General features: G+C 56.9%; 1 protein-coding gene across 4 annotated transcripts in view; it reads right to left on the reverse strand.

The window, feature by feature from the left end:
- The window catches only part of LOC138764441 (phospholipid-transporting ATPase ID-like), a 78600-nt gene that overhangs the window by 44533 nt on the left and 15343 nt on the right, over positions 1 to 18724 (reverse strand). For all 4 annotated transcript variants that reach the window (XM_069940365.1, XM_069940367.1, XM_069940364.1 and 1 more), the window contains exons 2-12: positions 18184 to 18256; positions 17095 to 17153; positions 15225 to 15338; positions 14328 to 14426; positions 13210 to 13271; positions 11807 to 11879; positions 11184 to 11254; positions 10754 to 10833; positions 9929 to 10087; positions 9088 to 9176; positions 2936 to 3132 (exon numbers count right to left, since the gene is read on the reverse strand). In XM_069940365.1, coding sequence (XP_069796466.1) covers positions 2936 to 3132; positions 9088 to 9176; positions 9929 to 10087; positions 10754 to 10833; positions 11184 to 11254; positions 11807 to 11879; positions 13210 to 13271; positions 14328 to 14426; positions 15225 to 15338; positions 17095 to 17153; positions 18184 to 18214 — 1034 coding nt within the window. In that variant the 5' untranslated portion in view covers positions 18215 to 18256. The remainder of the gene's footprint in view (positions 1 to 2935; positions 3133 to 9087; positions 9177 to 9928; positions 10088 to 10753; positions 10834 to 11183; positions 11255 to 11806; positions 11880 to 13209; positions 13272 to 14327; positions 14427 to 15224; positions 15339 to 17094; positions 17154 to 18183; positions 18257 to 18724) is intronic.

Genomic DNA, 18724 nt, shown 5'->3' on the forward strand with positions numbered 1-18724 from the left:
CCCACACACACTCCCGGGGTCAGACACAGAGTGAAACTCATTCCACAATGTGCCATCGCGCACTCCCATGGTCAGACACAGAATGAAGTGCCTTCCGGACTGTCCCCTCACATACTCCCGGGGTCAGACACAGAGTGAAGCACCCTCTGTACCGTCCCATCACACATTCCCGGTGTCAGACGCAGAGTGAAGCACCCTCCGCACCGTCCCATAACACATTCCTGGTGTCAGATGCATAGTGAAGCTCCCTCTGCACCGTCCCATCACACACTCCCGGGGTCATTCGCAGAGTGAAGCTCCCTCCGCACCATCCCATCACACACTCCCGGGGTCGGACACAGAGTGAAGCTCCCTCCACGCCGTCCAATCACGCACTCCCAGGATCAGACACAGAGTGAAGCTGCCTCCGCCCCATCTCATCACACACTCCAATGGTCAGACACAGAGTGAAGCACCCTCCACACCGTCCCATCACACACTACTAGTCAGTTGCAGTGTGAAGCTCCCTCAGCACTGTCCCATCACTCAATCCCAGGGCCAGGCGCATAGTGAAGCACACCCTGCACCATTCCATCACACATTCCCGGGGTGAGACGTAGAGTGAAGGTCCCTCTGCACTGTCCCATTGTACACTCCTGGGGTCAACCACAGAGTGAAGATCCCTCCGCACCGTCCTATCACACACCCCAGGATCAGAGACAGAGTGAAGCTCCCTTAGCAGAGTCCCCTCACACACTCCCAGGGTAAGGTACTGAATGAAGCTCCCTCTGCACCGCCCTATCATACACGCCCGGGGTTAGACGCAGAGTGAAGTTCCCTCCGCACTGTCCTATCACACACTCCTGGGCACAGAGTGAAGCTCCTTCCGCTCCGTCCCATCACACAAACCCTGGGTCAGACACAGTGTAAAGCACCCTCCGCACCGTCCCATTACACACTCCAGGGGTCAGACACAGAGTGAAGCACCCTCCACACCGTCCAATCACAAACTGCTGGCATGAGACACACAGTGAAGCTCCTTCCACACCGTTCCATCACACACTCCCAGGGTCAGATACAGAGTGAAGCTCCCTCCGCACCTTCCCATCACACACTCACGGGGTCAGACACAGAGTGAAGTTCCCTCCGCACAATGTCCTCACACACTAACGGGGTCGGACACAGAATAAAGCTCCCTCCGCACCATCCCCTCACACTCTCCTGGGTCAGACATAGAGTGAAGCTCCATCCACATCATCCAATCAAACACTCCCGGGGTGAGACACAGAGTGAAGCTGTCTTCACACATCAAATCACACACTCTGGAAGTCACACACAGAGTGAAGCTCCCACAAGTCCGTCGCATCACACACTCCCAGTGTCATACACAGAGTGAAGTTCTCTCCGCATGCCCCCTTCACACACACCCGGGGTCAGGCACAGAGTGAAACTCGTTCCACAACGTGCCATCGCGTACTCCCATGGTCAGACACAGAATGAAGTGCCTTCCGGACTGTCCCCTCACATACTACCGGGGTCAGACACAGAGTGAAGCACCGTCCCATCACACATTCCCGGTGTCAGACGCAGAGTGAAGCACCCTCCGCACCGTCCAATCACACACTGCCAGGATCAGACACACAGTGAAGCTCCCTCCACACTGTCCCATCACACACTCCCAGGGCCAGTCACAGAGTGAAGCACCCTCCACACTGTCCCATCACACATTCCCAGGATCAGTCACCCAGTGAAGCTCCCTCCACACCGTCCCATCACACTACCAGGGTCATTCGCAGTGTGAAGCTTCCTCCGCAGCGTCCAATCGCACACTCCCAGGGCCAGTCACAGAGTGAAGTACCCTCCACACCGTCCCATCACACATTCCCGGTGTCAGATGCAGAGTGAAGCTCCCTCTGCACTGTCCCATCACACACTCCTGGGGTCATTCGCAGAGTGAAGCTCCCTCCGCACCATCCCATAACACATTCCTGGTGTCAGATGCATAGTGAAGCTCCCTCTGCACCGTCCCCTCACACACTCCCGGGGTAAGGTAATGAGTGAAGTTTCCTCCACACTGTCCCCTCACACACTTTCGGGATCAGACACGGAGTTAAGCTCCCTCAGCACTATCCCCACACACAGTCCCGGGGTCAGTCACAAAGTGAAGCTCCCTCCACACGTCCCATCACACACTCCCAGGATCAGACACATAGTGAAGCTCCCTCCGCACCGACCCATCATACACACACGGGGTCAAACACAAAGTGAAGTTCCCTCTGCACTGTCCCATCACACACCCCGGGGTCAGATACAGAGTGAAGCCCCAACAAACTGGCAAGGAGGGGAAGGAGGAGGCAAGGCAGGGTGGGAGGAAGGGGCAGGGGGACGAGGAGGGTGAAAGGGGAGGGGCAGAGGAGAGAAAGAAGGGGAGGAGAGATGAAGGGTAAAGGCAGGAGGCGTCAAGGAGAGGTGGGAGAGAGGGGCGGGGGATGAGGTGAGGAGGGTGGAAGGGGCAGGGGAGGAGAAGAGAAGGGAAGGGACCGGTGAGGAGGAGGAAGGGGCAGGGGAGGTGAAGAGGAGGGAGGAAGGGGCAGGGAGGAGAGAGGAAGGGGCAGAGAGAGAAGTAGAGGAAGGAGGAAGGGGCAAGGGAGGAGGAGGAAGAGGCAGGGGAGGAGAGGAAGGAGGAATGGGCAGGTGAGGAGGAGAAAAAGGAGGAAGGGGCATGGGAGGAGGAGAAGAGGGAGGAAGAGGCAGGAGTTGAGGTCACAGGTGGATACAGGTGGGAGGGTATAAACGAAAGAAGCTGAGATGATTGGGGAGGGAGTTCCTCTCTGAGGGAAGGGTGTGGGGAGCTGGAGAAAAGGATTTTTGTGTTTTAATTTGGAAATGTGAAATTTGTAAAATCTTCTGTTTTAAAAAAATGGCATTTATTGGTGGTCCCGAGGATCGAACTCACCTGACGTAGAGTGAGATGGGAACCACGGTGTTCAGGATGATGATGTACGACCAGAAGGACAGGAACCCAGAGAAAATGGCACTGTCCACACCCCGGTCCCAGGGCAGGTAGATCTGGTACAGGTCCCCCACCTCGTGTTCCCAGATGCAGTTCCCAATGGCCAGGATTATTCCCATGCACACCAGAAATCCAAAGATCTGGGAACAAATCAGACGGAGACACTTTAGTGGGATTCCTATCGGGGTGGAGGGGCGGTGGTGGTGAGGTTCGTGCACCTTGCTTTGCTGCTGGGTTGCACCTCTCCATGTGAAGCAGGCTTGCGATTGGCATTGGGGGCCTGGGATTGGCTAGCCCTTGGCAGTGGAGGCCTGGGATTGACCAAGCCCTGGCATTGGGAGCCTTGGATTGGCCAGGCCTTGGAATTGGGGGTTTCTCTCTTTCTTTTCCCAGCCCCTCTCTCTCTCTCCCATGTTTCTTCCTCGTCTCTCGCACTCCCACCTGTTTCACCCCCTTCTCCCACACTCCCTCCCTCTCTCAACCCCGCTCTCGGTCTCTTCCTCTTCCCTTCCCACTCTCTCTCATCCCTCCCTCACTCCCTCACTCCTCTTTCTCTCCCTCTCTTTTTTACTCACCAATAAAGGTAAGTGTGCCCTAACGCCTTCTACCCATGTCCCCGGTTTCAGGGACAACCGGACCCAGGGCCCAGGCCTGAGACACTGGCTCCCGGCCCTACGGATGCTGCGTGACCTGATGCATTTGTCCGGCTAGTTCCGTCTATTGCACTCGACCCTGGTGCCCGCAGGCTTCGACCACCTGAACCCCTGGGCCTGTCTGTTCCACACGGACCCCGCCGTTCCCTGTGTGGGGCCCTGCTCTGGTTGAATCACCCAAGGCACAGCACCTTAGAAGCTGGGCAGCACTGACAGAACAATCCTCTGACAGCCCCCAGGTTCCAATCCGGTGCTGTCTGCAAGGAGTTTGCACGCTCTCCCTCTGTCCATGTGGGGGCTCTGGTTTCCTCCCACCCTTCAAAACATGCCGGGGGTGTAGGTTAATTGGGTTATCAGAAGGGCCTGTCTAGGTTTTTTTAAAATTACTAATTTTAAAAGTTTTAAACTTAAAACTCCATCTGCCAGAATATCAAGACCCTGTTGTAAACCTTCTTTGAAACCACCAGCTGTCGTCTCATCCACAAAACATGTTAATTAGACCACATGATCAGCCAAGACTCTAAAGCCACTTTCAGGTGGAATCACCGGGAGAATGCGGCTCCAGGGCCGGCTGCAGGTGTCTGCGAAGGGTCCTTCAGATGGCAGGGCTGAAGGCGGTGCTCTGCCATCTGAAAGTTCCGCAGCAGGGAGAGGTGCCGCAGAGCAAACACCAGCTCCTGAGTCAGGGCAGGGGCAGCCGCCTGACAGCCTCCCTCCCCGCTGCTGAAGGGCTGCCCCGTAGTCCCGCCCCAGCCGCTCCAGCCCTGACGTCCTGCGCCGGGGGTCTGTCAGCAGTGGGGAGGGGGGCTGTCAGGCACAGGAAGCTGGGTCGCCGGCTGACTGTCATCAGCCCACCCCTTGCTAGGCACCTGAAAGCTGCTAGCCGCTTTTCCCTGCTGCTCTCAGATGCCTAGGGGGAGCGCTCAGAAGCGGAGAATATACCTCTCTGAGGTGGGTTGGGTAAGTGCTCCTCGGGGATGGCTTCTCCGCTTTCAGGTGGCCTCCCGACAGCTGCGTTGGGATATTTTAGGCGGCTTTACATTCAGGTATTCTGGCTACCCGAAAGCGGCTTAACACGCCCCACCTTTTGGGGCCTGAAGAGGCCAGCCACAGGTGAAGCAACGTGTGAACCTGAAAGGGTCACCTGCTACCTCCAGTGCTCCCATTGCGGTCTCCTCTGTGCCGCAGAGATCGCTTGGCTGAGCACCCCGGCGGCCAGCCATTTCAATTCCCCGCCATACTCCCTGGCCAACATGTCTGCCCGTGGATTTGTGCACTTCCGGCCCAAGACCATCCGCCAATTGGAGTAACACCACCTTGTCTTCCGACTGGGCGGCCTCTACCTGGATGGAATTTTCTGGTTTCCATTAGAAACACCCTCTCCATCTTCTCCCCCCCCCCACCAAGTTCTGTCTCAAGACCATTTCACGTCGGGTTTCCCGCCTTGAGACCAGCTACGGAGCGATTGAGAAAATGGGAACTTGCCTTTCAGACAGCAGCCCTAAAAGGCTGCTCCAGCATCCCGTTCATACCCAGAGGCGTCTGTTGCCGCCTCCCCCAGATCCGAAAGAGGCGGAGCGACTGGTGTCGTCGCACCATCTCTCATCAATACTCGGCAGAGCAATGGCCATTTTCCCCACCCGTAATCCCCCACGCAGCTGAAACTGCTCTGTAGTTCCCAGAACAGTTTCAGCATCGTGGGGTATTATGGGTAGGGAAGACAGCCATTGCCTGGTGTGGCTGTCCAGGCCCACACCGGCCACCCACTGACAGCTCCCGCTGCCCCGATGGTCCCTGCTGCCCTGATGGTCCCCACTTCCCTGATGGTCCCCACTGTCCTGATGGTCCCAGCTGACAGCTCCCACTGTCCCGACAGTCCCCGCTGGTTCCCGCTGTCCAGACTGCCCCCGCTGACAGCCCCCACCGCCCCTGACGGAGGGAGAGGGGTGAATGGGGAGACGTGTCACGGGCTGACGACATCACCAGGCTGCCACTAAACAGCGTGGCTGTACATTCAGAATGACTGGCGGAGGGCGGCGCTGCAAAGATTATCCCTCTCGGAGAGGGGGTGGAACATGGGGCACATTCAGAAAGGTAGTTGATTTTGCATTTTGGCGGAGTTTCTCCGCCCTTACATCTCAACTTTTGGGCTGTCTGAAATGGCCTCTCTCTCTCTCTCTAACTCTCTCTCTCTCGCTTCCCTTTCCCCTGTGTCTTCTATACCCATCTCTGCTTTCATAGAGCTAACCCCCCCTCCCCCAGTCATCTCACCTTTCCTCTCTCCTGTCTCCATATCCAATTAACACCTTATGCCTTTTGGTCTCTTCTCCCCTACACCCCCCCCTCCACTTTTCTTTCACGTCAGGCTCTTTGCGCGCACCTTGAAGAAGGGCTCAGCCCCAAAACGTCGGCGACTTGGCTTCGCCTCCTGTGGACGCTGCGTGACCGGCTGGGTTTCCTCCAGCATCCCTGTGTTTTCACTCCAGTTCCCGCGTCAGCAGACGCTGGTGTCTCTCTGCTTAATCAGCCTCCCTGAGTCGGGCCTGAGCTGACGTGTAGTTTCATGTTGGGCAAACAAAGGCCCCTTTCTGCTCCGATACAGTTTGTCGAGCTGAATGCACAGAGCAAACAGCCACCAATGCGGCCCAACCGCAGGCTGATTAGTTGCAACAATAGTGAACCACGGTCATTGGGTGCTGGTTCCCACTGTTGTTGACTGCCCCATAAAACCATCCATCTTCCTCTATCGCTGTGGCCTTAAACAAACCGCACGGAGATAAGGGCAAAATCATCAGCTGCGGGAGAGATTCTCCGCGCCGCATGACGTGGAAACAGGCCCTTCACCCCTACTAGCCCACGCCGACCCTCATGTCCCACCCACACTGGTCCCACCTGCCCACGTCCCTCTAAACCCATCCTCTCCATGGATCCGTCCAAACGTCCCACCCACACTGATCCCACCTGCCCACACCCTTCTAAACCCGTCCTATCCATGGATCCGTCCAAACGTCCCACCCACACTGATCCCACCTGCCCACACCCTTCTAAACCCGTCCTATCCATGGATCTGTCCAAACGTCCCACCCACACTGGTCCCACCTGCTCACACCCATCTAAACTCGTCCTTTCAATGGTTACAAATGTACCACCCACACTGGTTCCACCTGCCCACACCCCTCTAAACCCATCCTTTCCATGGATTCGTCCGAACATCCCACCCACTCTGGTCCATGGTCACTCAGTGACTCTGAAGGGACTCTCTTTTACTTCTCTTTCTCTCTTTCTGTAAGGGGCGCTGGTTTGAACAGAACTCCGTGTGAGCGCAGAAGCGCTGGAGGCGAATCCATGGACACTTGGGGACTCTGAATGGATTCTTTCCAGCTTCCTGTTCTCTGAATCAGCAGGAGTCGGTCATCCGGCCCGACGAGCCTGCTCTGCCATTCAACGAGATCATGGCTGATCTGCTGATTGGCTCATCTCCGCCTCTCTGCCCTTCTCCCCGAATCCCTTACCATACATACGCCTGTAATAGTCAATACCATTTAAAAGTCGACCCTCCCCTGGCTCATCTCCGCCTCTCTGCCCTTCTCCCCGAATCCCTTACCATACATACGCCTGTAATAGTCAATACCATTTAAAAGTCGACCCTCCCCCTGTCTATTTTTGGCCTCGGCCGCCCACCCATCTGCGCCCAACACCCGAACCGCTATCTATTGCTCAGACCCCAACACCGTAGCTCCCGACGCCTCGATCGCAGACTATTGCCTCGGCCGCCCGCCCAACCAAGCTCTCAATGCCCCGAACTTGAGCTGCCCATCTGCCCATCCGAGCTCCCTACGCCCCGAACTTGAGCTAACCGCCCAGTCCCTGCTGCCCACCTGCCCATCCGAGCTCCCGGCACCATCAGTGCTCTGTGATTAGTAAGGGATTGCTTAAGGTGGGATGTGGGTGGGAAGGGAAGGTTGAGAATCACCGCTCTAGACCCAATTGTTACTGAAATATTTTACTTGAGAAAAATTGTCATTGGCCCATTTCCTTTGAAATTATGAAACTGTCGACATAACAAGTCAATTAGGAACAATTAAAAGTGGTTTTTCAAAACTTTTTTCCCACTCACATCCCACCTTAATCCTTTACTAATCGCAGAGCACCGAAGGCAGAGGGAATACTTAACGTGGGATGTGAGTGAAAAGAAAAAGGTTAAGAACCTCTGGTCTATTTTGTCCAAACCCTTAATAATCTCATAGGTTTCCGTCAGATCCTCTCTCTTCCCAGTGTATACCAGCCCAGTCGCTCCAAACTTTCAACGTGACAGTCTTGCCATCCCGGGAATTAACCTTGTGAGGCCTACACTGCAACTCCCACAATAGCAAGAGCGTCCTTCCTCAAACCCGTAGGCCAAAACTGCACATAACACTCCAGGTGGGAGGTCTCACCAGGGCCCTGCACAACTGCAGAAGGACCTTGTTGCTCCTATGATCAAAGGGAGTGGGAGGGTGGGGGGGAGGCAGGGCTAATTTTCTAGGTGCCAGAGCTCACCAAAAGCGGCAACAAGAAGGTGCCTGGGGCAGCCAACCCACCCCATCCCGAGGGGGCCGAAGTGGGGCTCCGGTGAGCTCCAGCACCATTGCACCCCTGATACCCAACTCCCCTTGATCTGAAGGCCAACGAGCTTGCTTCCCTGCCTGCAGAACCTGCCCACTTTCTTTCAGTGGCTGATGAACCAGGACACCTAGCTCCCATCGTACTTCCCCTTTCCCATAGCAATAAAATTTACGAAGGATGTGGAAAATGGTGAAGAATCATCAGGCAAAGGGGTCTCATTACAGTGGCTTGGGCTTTGATTTTGATTGGGAGCTTTTAATGTTCAGTGTCAGCTTATAGTGTTATTTTAAGAATGTTAAACACTTTAAATTAGATGAGTATGTGTTTCTTTCAGAGCTGCCTTTGACTTGAAATGACTGCTCGATCATTGCCAAGAGTGGGCCATGGCATGTTCGGCTGAAAGCCAGACTGATAAAAGGTTGAGACCCCCTGCTCCTACTGAAACCCCTTGCATGCCAGCGCGTCTCTTCTCAAGGGAGACATCCAAAACTTGCACCCAGTACTCCTTTCTTTCACTGCGAGGAATGTTGTGAGATTGGCGGAGTTCCTCCAGTGTTCATTGATGCAGATGGGAGACAACTCGGGGGGGGGGGGGGGGGGGCACTTGTTTCAGGCTGATTAATGCCTCCACTAACCCCCCACCAACTTCATTTGGACCCAATCGACCAGCTCACCCCAGATCCCGGGGATGATGTCCTGAACCCCTGGATCAGACCCCAGCCTGTAACCCACGATGATCCTCCTCTTTTATGATCTCAGTAAACCATGTTTCACTGTGGCATTCACGAACCATCCCCCACCCACCAGCACCCCCCACCCCAGGGGCAGGAGACTCACCCACAGCACCAGTGTGTTCATGAGTCGGTCAATACTGGTCCTCTTGAACTTGCTGCGCCCGCTGTTCTGCATCAGCTTGGTGTCCGGGCCTGTGGAGGGGCAGGGGAAGTGAGTGCAGAATTGGTGGGGGGAGTGTAGGGGAGAGGGGTGTGGAGGGGGGGAGGGAGTGCAGAACGAGGTGTGGAAATAGTGGGGAGGAGGTAGTGAGTGCAGAATGGGGATGGGGAGAGAGGAGGGAGTGAGTGCTGACCAGGAAGGTAGAAGGGAGGTGGGGGTGGGAGTGTGCAGAACGGGGAAACAGGGTGTGATGTGGGGAGGGGAGACAGGAGGAGAGGGGGGAAGAGGACAGAAGGAGACTATGACGGGGATGGAGGAGATGGGGATGAGCGGAGATGGGTCAGGGGAGATGGGGACGGGGGAGTTGGGGACGGAGGAGTCTGGTATGGGGGAAGGAGATGGGTACGGGAAGACGAAGTAGAAGGGGACAGGGAGATGGGATATGAGGTAGACGGAGAGGCGGAAGAGATGAGGAGGGGGGGACGAGAATGGGGGTAGACGTGATGGGGGAGACGAAGGGGACAGGGAAGGAGACGGCGACGAGGGTAGATGGAGACAGGGACCGGTGGATGAGATGGGGGCTGGGGGGAGACGGGGATGGGGGAACATGGGGACGGAAAGGAGAATGGAGATGGGAGATGGGGTAGACATGGGTAGATGGGGAGGGGGAGAGACGGGGATAGATGTTGGGATGGGGGAGAGAGAGATGAGTGAGGAGATGGGGGGAAGCGGAGGGTCGATGGGTGAGACGTGATGGGCGGGGGGGTTTGGGAACAGGACTGACCTGCGAACAGCACCAGGCCAAAGCAGCACTCGGTATTCCTGAGGACACAGCCACGCAGCAGCAAGTTGCGGTTGTCCAGTGGGATCTTGCTCTCCCTCCAGTGCAGCATCCCAGTGAAGCGGTCCAGCTTGTTGTTGGGGGGCTCGCAGATCACCTCGCCTGTTGGAAGTGCAGACGGGGAGGGGGAAGTTAGGTCCACCTTCAGCCCCACTCACTGCTCCCCTACTCCACGCACCGTTCCTGGCCAGAATGTGATGGTCCAGACACCCGACATTGAACTATAACCCCCAAACCCCTGGATCAGATCCCAGTCTATAACCCACTCCCGGGATCTGTTATTCTACATATAGCCCCCCGAACCCCTGGATCAGATCTCAGTCTGTACCCATTCCCGAGGATCTGTTATTCTATATGTAACTCCCCAAACCCCTGGACCAGATCCCAGTCTGTAACCCTCTCCTGGGGATCAGTTATTCTATATATATAAACCTCCGAACCCCTGGATCAGATCCCAGCCTGTAACCCACTCGTGGGGATCTATTATTCTATATATAAACCCCCCAAACCCCTGGATTAGATCCCAGCCTGTGACCCACTCCCGGGGATCTGTTATTCTGTCTAAACCACCCCCCCCCGAACCCCTGGATCAGACCTCAGCTTGTAACCCTCTTGTGGGGACCTGTGGATCTGTTATTAGATATTATAAACCCTCTTGGAATTCGATCCCAGCCTGTAAGCCAGACCCAAGGATCTGTTATCGGATATGCGAATGCCTCAGACCTGGTGATCTGACACGAGAACTCTTGCCCCCGGCAACACACCTACCATCGAATGTGGCCAGTGTGCTGGTGTCTCCCAGTTCCGACGTCACCGACAAGGACTGTCTCACCTTCATGTTCGTTTCCCTGCCAATCAGTTTGAACAATGAGTAGAGTGACAACTCACCAAGCAATATGAGACGCCCGGACCCCTGGATCAGGCTCCAGCCTGTAACCCCCTCCCGGGGATTTATATATATAAACCCCTTCAAACCTCTGGATCAGACCCCAGCCTGTACTCCCCTCCCGGGGATTTATATATAAATCCCCCAAACCCCTGGATCAGATCCCAGCCTGTGACCCACTCCCAGGGATCTGTTATTCTATATATAAACCTCCCAGAGCCCTGGATCAGATCCCAGCCTGTACCCCACGCCCTGAGACCCATTAGTGGCCATGTAATCCTCCCCCAAACCCCTGGGTGGGGTGCAACATACCCATCCAGCTCTGCAGTCTCGATGTAACACAGTCCATGCGGTTCACTGCTGGACAGAAGCAGCAGATCTGCCTAGCAACAGAGGGACAGACAGCAACAAGTCAAGGTTCCACCAGGGATTAACAGCTGACAGATCCCACCAGCAGTTGCAGCAGAGAGGACTCGGGACAGACGTGAGGCTCGATCAGGGAGGTGAGGGGGATGGGCAGGGAACGGTTCAGGGAGGGGAGCATGGGACTGGAGGTGGTTACAGAGACAAGAAGGGGTGTAGTGGACTGGAGGGGGTTACAGAGACAGGGAGGGGTGTCGGGGACCAGAGGGGGTTACAAAGGGAGGGGTATGGGGACCAGAGGGGGTTACAGAGACAGGGAGGGGTGTTGAGGTCTGGAGGGGGTTTACAGATACAGGGGGTGTTGGGAACAGACGGAGGGGGGGTTACAGAGATAGTGGGGTGAGGGGGAAGTGCAGGGTATATATTTGCCACATCTACATTTTCTTTCCCGCCCACCCCCCCACCACTTCACTGACCTCGACCAAACTGAGCCTTGGATAAAATGTCCGCCTCAATCCCTCCTCCCCCCCCATCCAAACCCCTTCCTTGCCCGCTGTCAGGTGAACACCTACCGCCACAAACTGATTGTTCTCCAGCTTAATGATGTCTCCCACCCGCACATTCATCCATTTGTCCTTCTGGAGCCTGTGGGAAGACACAGAAGGTGACTGTATTTTACTTGACGCCCAGAGGGGTTGGCAACATGGCTGCCGATCGCCAAGGGCCCTGATCCAGGAACCCTGCCTGTTCTCGTCAGGGAAGGTTCACCTCAGTGACACAGCATCTGAGAACAACGGGGATTTAAACCATGAGGGGTGAGGGAGGGGACGATGAGGAGGGAGGGGGCGGTGAGAATGGTGGGATGATGAGGGAAGGGGTGGTGAGGAGGGAGGGTTGAGGAGGGATGGGGCATCGAGAATGGAAGCGGCAGTGAGGAGGGAGGGGGTGGTGAGGAGGGAGGGAGCAGTTAAGAGGGAGGGAGAGGGTGAGAAGGGGGGAAGAGGAGGGGGGCAGTGAGGAAGGAGGGGACATTGAGGATAGAGAGGGTGATGAGAGAGGAGGGAGGGGAGTGAGGAGGGAGGGGAGGGAGGGGGCAGTGAGGAGGGGGTGAGGAAGGGGATGGTGAGGGGGCAGTGAGGAGGGGGTGAGGAAGAGGATGGTGAGGGGGCAGTGAGGAGGGGTGAGGAAGGGGATGGTGAGGTGGGTAGGGACGGTGAGAAGGGAGGGGACAATGAGGAGCGAGGGGACAGTGAGGAGGGAGGGGCGGTGAGGATGGAGAAGACAGTAAGGAGGGAGGGGATGGTGAGGAGGGAGGGGACAGTGAGGAGGGAGGTGGCAGTGAGGAAGGAGAGGGTGAGGAGGGAGGGGGCGGTGAGGAGGGAGGGGTGGTGAGGAGGGAGGGGGCGGTGAGGAGGGTGGGGGTGGTGAGGAAGGAGGGGGCAGTGAGGAGGGAGGGGGGCGGTGAGAAGGGAGAGGGCGGTGAGGAGGGAGGGGGCGGGGTGAGGAGGGAGGGGACGGTGAGGTGGGAGCGCCGAGGGAGGGGTTCAGGTCCACAGCCTCCTATACATGCCCACACCAGCAAACACGGTAGTACAGAAGCTCGACGTCTGCACTGGGTGGGACATTGAGGTCACATGGCAGCCATGCAAAACGTTGGTTCCATCGCACTGATTCCAGGAAGGAGAGGGAGGCTTCAGAGGGAGGGCAGAAGGGACTCACCGAGATGGTGTCGGGTTCCGAGCATTCGATATACAGGGAGAGGTTGGACAAACCTGGTCTATTTTCTCTGGAGCGTTGGAGGCTGACGGGAGCCCGATGGAGCTTGGTCAAATCGAGACGAGCTGGTGGGGAGAGGATCAGAAACTTCCTGCCACAGCAGAGCTTGTGGGTTGCGGCAGGTGGGGGGGGGGGATTGGGGGAGGTGGTGGGGGAAGTGGAGCCGGTGGGAGCGTTCAAGGGGAGGCCCAATACTCACGATCCGTTGACCAGAAGCAGGGACTGGCGGTTGTTCACTTGCTCGTCACTCTTGTGGCGGAACTGCGGAGGAGGAGAGAGGACGGATCAGGAGAGAGGATGAGATCGGGAGGGAGGGCCGGATCGGATCAGGAGGGAGGGTCGGATCGGGAGGGAGGGCCGGATCAGGAGGGAAGGTTGGATCGGATCGGATCGGGAGGGAGAGCAGGATCGGATCGGGACAGAGGGTTGGATCGGGAGGGAGGGCCGGATCGGATCAGGAGGGAGGGCCGGATTGGGTGAGAGGGCCGGATCGGGAGGGTCAGATTGGAGGGAGGGTCGAATCGGATTTGGAGGGAGGGCCGGATCAGGAGGGAGGGTTGGATCGGATCAGATCAGGAGGGAAGGATCGGATCGGGACAGAGGGTTGGATCGGGAAAGAGGGTCGGATCGGATCAGGAGGGTGGGCCGGATTGGAAGGGAGGGCCGGATCAGGAGGGAGGATTGGATCGGATTGGGAGGGAGGGCAGGATCGGATCGGGACAAAGGGTTGGATTGGGAGGGAGGACCAGATCGGATCAGGAGGGAGGGCCGGATTGGGAGGGAGTGAGGGCCGGATTGGGAGGGAGGGCCAGATCAGGAGGGAGGGTCGGATGAGAGGGCACTTAATAGAGGTCTACAAGATTCTGAGAGGCACAGATAAAGTGGAGAGCCAGCACCTTTTTCCCTGGGCGGGAGTAGAAAACACCAGAGGACGTCTGTACAAGGTGAAGGGAAGGATTTAGGGGAGACATCAGGTGTGAATTTTTTAGGGCTGGAATGCATTGCCGGGGATGGAGGCTAGAACATTAGGGGCATTTAAGAGACTCTTAGGCACACAGATGAAAGAAAAATAGAGGGTTACAAATTTGATGGAGAAAAGGGTGAGATTGTTGAGTCAGTTTATGTAGGTCAGCACAACATTGTGGGCTGAAAGGCCTGTACTCTGCTGGAATGTACTATGGAGTTTTCCTGCTGTACCTCAGGGGACCCCCTCCCTTCATGTCGACATTAACACCTACGCACACCACACCCACCCCCACCCTCAGGGAGGGCTTGGCCCGCTCCTGGGGTCAGAGACACGCCGAGGTCACAACATACGTAGTCATCCGTGGCGTCCTTGACAGCTGTGATCGTCAGCACAAGAACCAAAGGCACGATGGTGGTGAACCACGACAGCGAGGAGATCTGCGGGATGAGCTGCAAGGGGGAAAAGAGAGCCAAGGAAGGGGGTTCAGTGCAAAGGGGCGGGTGGCGGGGGGGCATAAAGAGCAAGGCTGCTGACCTCCTGCGGGGGGGAGGAACCCAGCCTACTACCTCTCCAAATGCCAACGGCTTAATGTCCACAGGCTTCAGAGCAGCAGTCATGAGGGAAAGGGGGAGAAAAGGGGTGGGGGGGAGAGAGAAAGGGGGAAGAGGGGGGATAGAGGATGGAGAGGAGGAGAGAGGGAAGGAGGAAAAAAGAGGGTGAGAGGGGAGAAAGTGGGGGAATCAGGAGATTGGGGAGGGACAGGGGATGTAGAGAGTGGGAGAGGGGTGAGGGGAGAGAGGGAATGAAAGAGGGGAAAGAGTGGGGGAGAGAGAGGAGGGTAGAGAGGGAAAGCGAGGGGGAGAGGCGGTGGAGAGAGGTGGGTAGAGGGAGGGAGAGAGAGAGGGGAGGGGTTGAGAGGGGAGAGAGGGGGAGTGAGAGGGGAGAGAAGGGGAAAGAGGGTGAAGGAAAGAGAGGATAGGAGGGTAGAGGGAAAGCGAGGGGGAGAGAGGCAGGGGAGGAGGGGGAGAGAGGGGGTGTGGGAGGCTGTATCACTGCTCCAACCACCTACCAACACCCTGGAAGGAAGAGGGCAAGACTGGGGCTTTGCTCTGGAGCTCTCATCCCAGCTCCCCGCCACGGCCTTTGCCTGACGACACCCCTCGCATCCCCTTGCTCCTGGGTGTGGAGCTTGTGTCCCACCCCTACTGCCCACCCTTCCACGGCCAGGAGCAGGGCCTGGGACCTACCTGGAGTATCAGCAGGAAGAGAAAATAGGTGTTGGCCACTTCCTGAAACTGCTCAAACAGGTTGACAGGCAAAAAGGTGATGATGTTGTACTTTGAGGTTTTGATGCAGTTGTTCTGGAGGGAGACGGGAAAGGGGGTGATAAAAATCATCAGGTGAATGAATCGGGAGGGGAACCCCACCCATCTAACGTGCCCCATACCCCACGGCAATGGAGCAGGCAGAGGAAAATGGCCGCCGTCCCTCTTCTCTGCCCAGGGTCAGGGTTACAATTCCTTCTCCCTCCCCCTCCCCCCCAACTTTCTCACTGCAAGTTCCATCCTCAACTCAACCTCTGACCCCAGCCCCGCCAGCAACCCCCATCTGCCCCTGACCCTGTGACGACAGACGAACTCTGACCCCAGGCAACCCAATCCTCCCCAGTCTGACACCCCCCCCCCTCGACTGGCTCTCCAGCGCCTAACTCCTGACCCGCTGTCAACCCTACCCTCTGATACCTGACCCCTGGCTGCGTGTCAGCCCCTGACCTCTGACACCAGGCCACCCAATCCTCCAGTGCCTGACCCTTGACACCCCCCCCCCCCCCCCGCCCAGCCCCAGTGCGTTAGTAGATCCTGGATCTCCTCGCCTCCAGTCCTCAATCAGTGAGGATTGGCAAGAACGTCCCCTCCACGATCTGTCAGCATCGGAGCACCACAGGGCTGCGTTCTCAGCCCCCAGCTCTACTCACTTTACACCAACGAATGTGTGGCTCCGTACGACAACAACACCATTCACTATCGATACCGTGGTAGTGGGTTGTATAGAGGAAGGGGATGAGTCAGCCTTACAGGAGGGAGATCGAAAACTTGTCCGAACGATGCACCAACAACAACCTCGCACTCAATGTCACCAGAACTGACTGTTGACCTCAGGAAGGTGCACGATCCAGTAACCACTGAGGGATCAGAGGTGGTAGTGTGGGGGGGGGGGGGGGGTGGAGATGACAAATTTGGGAGTCACTGTCTGGGAGGATCTTCCCTGGACACAATGCACCAATGGCATCATGAAGAAAGCACCTCGACTTTCTCGGGAGTTGGCAGGGGTTCGGTACGATGCCGGGAACCCTGGGAAATTTCTACAGAGGTGTGGTCTGGTGCAGGGGACACCAATACCGTTCCCCGAGCGTAAAGCCCTGCAAAAGGTAGTGGGACACGCAGCCCTGGGACATCACAGGCAAAGCCCCTCCCCCCCCACACTATCGGGAACATCGACGGGAACGCTGCCATCGGGGAACATGGACCCCACCCACCCGGCACATGCTGCTGCCATCAGGAAAGAGGTGTCGGTGCCACAAGACCCACACCCGCCAGGTTCAGGAGTGGCCACTCCCCCTCCACCATCAGACTCCTCAACGACAAACTCATTCAGGGGCTCTGTGTGGGTTCTCAAGTTTGCACCTTCTAGATTTTTTTTCCCTCTTTGTTTGTTTAGATTTCTTTATCTGTTTACATGTGTATGTTTTTTTTTTGCACTACTGATAAATGAAATTCTCCCTGGCCCACAGGGACAATAAATCTGAAATCTGAATCTGTCTGACCCCAGGATGACCGTCAGCGTCTGACCTCTGACCCATTAACAACCCATCCTCTGGCATCTAACCTGTGACCCCAGGTTGACTTCAGTGCCCGACCCCAGTCCGACCGAGTGTTGGATCCCCGGGACCCCACCCAGCCATCTCTCACGGCCTGCCCTTCTGTTGAGAAAATTGCAAGGAAGAAGTTTCTGGAAACCAACTGCAGAGGGCAGTGACCAGGCCGCAGATCTTGGGAACAGAGGGGTTGTGGGGGGTAGCTGCATTCGTCAAGAACCTTCCCCATCCCTGGCACTCACCGCGTACTGGAACTTCTCGTTGTACTCGCGAGCGTTCGCTCTCACCCTCCGTTCCTCCTCTGGAAACGAGAGGAGAGGGTAAGTCTTGAATAGGGTCAGTGGAAGGCAAAGAAGACGGAAAATTTACACTCCGCCTCGCGCCTATCGACGTCTAACCCCCCTCGAACCCCAACCAGTGTGCCCAGAGGGCAGGGTCCAGTTACAGTGTGGTGGACTGAGATGGTCGAAATCATTGTGGGGGAGTGTGGGGGTGAACAGGAAGGGGTGGGGTCCATGGGGAGTGCGGGGGTGGATGGGAAGGGGTGGGGTCCTTGGGGAGGTGCAGAGGAAGGGGTGGGGTCCGAGGGAAGTGTAGGGGAGGGTGTGGGGTCCGTGGGGTATAGACAGGAAGGGGTGGGGTCCATTTGGAGTGTGGGGATGAATGGGAAGGGATGGGGTCCATGGGGAGTGGATGGGAAGGGATGGGGTCCATTTGGAGTGTGGGGGTGAATGGAAAGGGATGGGGTCTGTGGGATGGGTTGGGGTCTGTGGGGAGTGGATGGGAAGGGGTGGTAGTGGAGACAATTTGGAGTGTGGGGGTGAATGGAAAGGGATGGAGTCTGTGGGATGGGTTGGGGACCATGGGGAGTGGATGGGAAGGAGTGGGGTCCGTGGGGAATGTGGGGAGGGAGTGGGGTCCGTGGAGAATGGATGGGAATGAGTGAAATCATTGGGAGTGTGGGGGTAAATGGGAAGGGATGGGGTCAGTGGGGAGTGGATGGGAAGGGGGTGGAATCCATGGGGTGTGGTGGAGTGGTGAAAAAGGGGTGAGTCATGGGGAGTGTGGGGAGGGGGTGGGGTCCGTGGAAAGGGTGGGGGTGAATGGGAAGGGGTGGAGTCCGTGGGGAGTGAATGGGAAGGGGTGGGGTCCGTGGGAGTGTGGGGGAGGGGGTGGGGTCCGTGGGCACGTGGACCCATGGATCCAGCCACCAACAACGTCCACAGGAATTGTCCCGAGTCACCCTCCTCCAGGGGGAGGGGTGATGATCAGTCTCTGAACCCTCAGAGACCCTGGTGAACGGGGTGAAGGAGAAGCATCTGGATTCTCACCAGGAGGAGGCCTCTTCTCACACAGCTCCATGTCAGCGCGTCCCAGTTAATTATTCCCATGGAAACTTCGGCCCTGGGGAAGGCAAAGTGGGACGGACCCATTAGCACAATGCAGTGCTCCCTCCTCACCACTCCCCCTCCTCACCACCCCCTCCCTCCTTCCTCACCATCCCCTCCCTCCTCTCCCACCTCAGTCCCCTCCCTCCTTTCCATCCACTCTCTCCTCACTGCCCCCTCTCTCCTCGCCACTACCTCCCTCCTCAATGCCTCTCTCTCACCACCACCTCTTTAGCTCTCCCTCCTCACTGCTAGAGAGAGAGAGAGAGAGAGAGAGAGAGAGAGAGAAAGAGAGAGATGGGGACAGAGGGAGACTGACGGGTGAGGGATTTATAGTTATGGGGGAGGCTTACAGGGGAATTATAGTTACAGGGGAGACTGGGGGGGGGGGAGTAAACGACCAAAGGAACTGCTCAAACTAAACATCCGAGACTTCCATATTCAAGAAACTACATTTATTTATTTACCTGTATGGATGAAATAC

The sequence above is a fragment of the Narcine bancroftii genome, chromosome 5, assembly GCF_036971445.1.
Source record: "Narcine bancroftii isolate sNarBan1 chromosome 5, sNarBan1.hap1, whole genome shotgun sequence".
Taxonomy (NCBI): Eukaryota; Metazoa; Chordata; class Chondrichthyes; order Torpediniformes; family Narcinidae; genus Narcine; species Narcine bancroftii.